The following is a 2,126-nucleotide window of genomic DNA, read 5'->3' as shown; positions in this document are numbered from 1 at the left end:
CAATCTTGGAAGCGAAGAAAGGAAACCAGAATCAGCATTAACCTAGAAGCGGAGCAAAAGGAAAAAATTGTTGATCTCCTCCGATAGTACATCTACGTGTTCTCATGGTCTTATGATGGCATGCCATGATTAAGCACCGGCATTGTCTCGCATCGAATTCCCACTGACCCTACCAGACCACCAGTCAAGTAGAAGCCCAGAAAGCTCAAACCTGATATAAGGTTTGAGGATAAAGGAAGAAATAACCAAACAGATATAAGCAAATGTAGTAAGGGTCACCAACTATCCAAGCTGGTTGGAAAATATCTTCCCAGCGCCCAAGAAGGACGGAAATATCAGAATATGTGTGGACTACTTGGATCTCGACAAAGCTAGTCCAAATGACAATTTTCCCCAGCCAAATATCCACATCCTCATTGACAATTGTGCAAACCATGAACTGCAGTCATTTGTGGATTGTTTCGCCGGATACCATCAAATCTTAATGCACGAGGAAGACGCAAAGAAGACAACTTTCATCACGCCTTGGGGGGTCTATTGTTATAGAGTTATGCCATTCGGTCTCAAGAACGTCGTTGCCACCTACATGAGGGCCATGACGACCCTCTTTCATGATATTATTCATAGAGATTGAAGTGTATATGGATGACATCATCATAAAGTCTCAAAAGAGTTCATAGCACTTGGACAACTTGGGGGAAATTTTCAAACGCCTGCAAAGGTACAGTTTGAAGTTGAACCCAACAAACTGTGTGTTCGGAGTACCCACTAGGAAACTATTGGATATTATTGTAAGCAAGAAGGGGAAAGAACTGGATCCATCAAAAATCAAGGCCATCCAGGAATTACCGCCACCAAAGAGCAAGAAATATGTCATAAGTTTCTTGCGAATATTGAATTACATTAGTCATTTCATAGCCCAGTCCACGGTAATCTGTGAACCCCTATTCAAGCTGCTAAAGAATGATGTTGCCACTAAATGGATGAATGAGTGCCAGAAAGCCTTCGACAGGATTAAATATTATCTTTCAAACCCGCCAGTGATGGTTCCCCCAGAACCAGGGAAACCATTGTTGCTCTATTTGTCAGTCTTGGAAAATGTCTTCGGCTGCGTGTTGGGGCAGCATGACAAAACTGGGAGAAAAGAGCATGCCATATATTATTTAAGCAAGAAGTTCACACCATGCGACGCCAAGTATACCCTAATAGAACGCACTTGTTGTGCTCTGACTTGGATTGCTCAAAAGCTAAGGCATTGCATGCCAGCATACACTACACATCTGATATCTCGGCTCGACCCGCTCAAGTACTTTTTCAGAAGCCAATGCCTACCGGAAAGCTAACTAAATGGCAAATTCTCATCAGCGAATTTGACATTGTGTACATAACTCATAAGGCTATCAAAGGACAAGCTTTAGCCGACCAACTTGCCGTGAATCCAGTGGATGGATATTACGAACTGCTTACCACTTATTTCCCCAATGAAGAAGTACTATTTGTCGAGGAGGATATTGCAGAATCATACCCTGGGTGGAGAATGTTTTTCGATGGAGCAGCAAATGTCAAAGGAGCCGGAATTGGGGCAGTCCTGATTTCGGAATCTGGACAGCACTACCCAACATCGACAAAGATAAGATTCTCTTGTACTAATAATATGGCTGAATACGAGGCGCGCATCCTTGGAATCAGAATGACAGTCGACATGAACATAAAAGAACTTTTGGTCATAGGAGATTCCGATTTGTTGATACACCAAGTCCAAGGAGAATAGTCCACCAAGAAAGTCAAGATACTTCCATACCTGCATTACGTGAAGGAGTTGTGCAAGAAGTTCACATATATTAAGTTAAAGCATGTCCCAAGATTCAGGACGAGTTCGCTGACGCCCTTGCAACCTTATCATCTATGATTCAGCATCCAGACAAAAACTACATTGACCCTATCTAGGTAGAGATCAGGGATCACCATGCCTATTGCTTCCATGTAGATGAAGAACCCGATGGTAAACCATGGTATCACAACATCAAGAGATTCCTTGCAACCATAGAATACCCGAATAATGCTACTAATGATCAAAAGCGAGCCCTTAGGAGTTTGGTAAACCACGTTTTCCTCAAGAACCCGAT

At 42.7% G+C, this 2,126-nt stretch overlaps 1 protein-coding gene across 1 annotated transcript; it reads left to right on the top strand.

Moving 5' to 3' along the window:
- Positions 1-1,183: 1,183 nt before the first annotated feature.
- LOC142171831 (uncharacterized) lies at positions 1,184-1,771 on the top strand. Its single transcript, XM_075235537.1, has one exon. The coding sequence runs from the start codon at positions 1,184-1,186 to the stop codon at positions 1,769-1,771; it is 588 nt and encodes a 195-aa protein (XP_075091638.1).
- Positions 1,772-2,126: the final 355 nt, after the last annotated feature.

The sequence above is a fragment of the Nicotiana tabacum genome, chromosome 17 (assembly GCF_000715075.1).
Source record: "Nicotiana tabacum cultivar K326 chromosome 17, ASM71507v2, whole genome shotgun sequence".
Taxonomy (NCBI): domain Eukaryota; kingdom Viridiplantae; phylum Streptophyta; class Magnoliopsida; order Solanales; family Solanaceae; genus Nicotiana; species Nicotiana tabacum.
The sequence above is the reverse complement of the archived record's forward strand: the minus strand, read 5'-3'. Positions and strand labels throughout refer to the sequence as shown.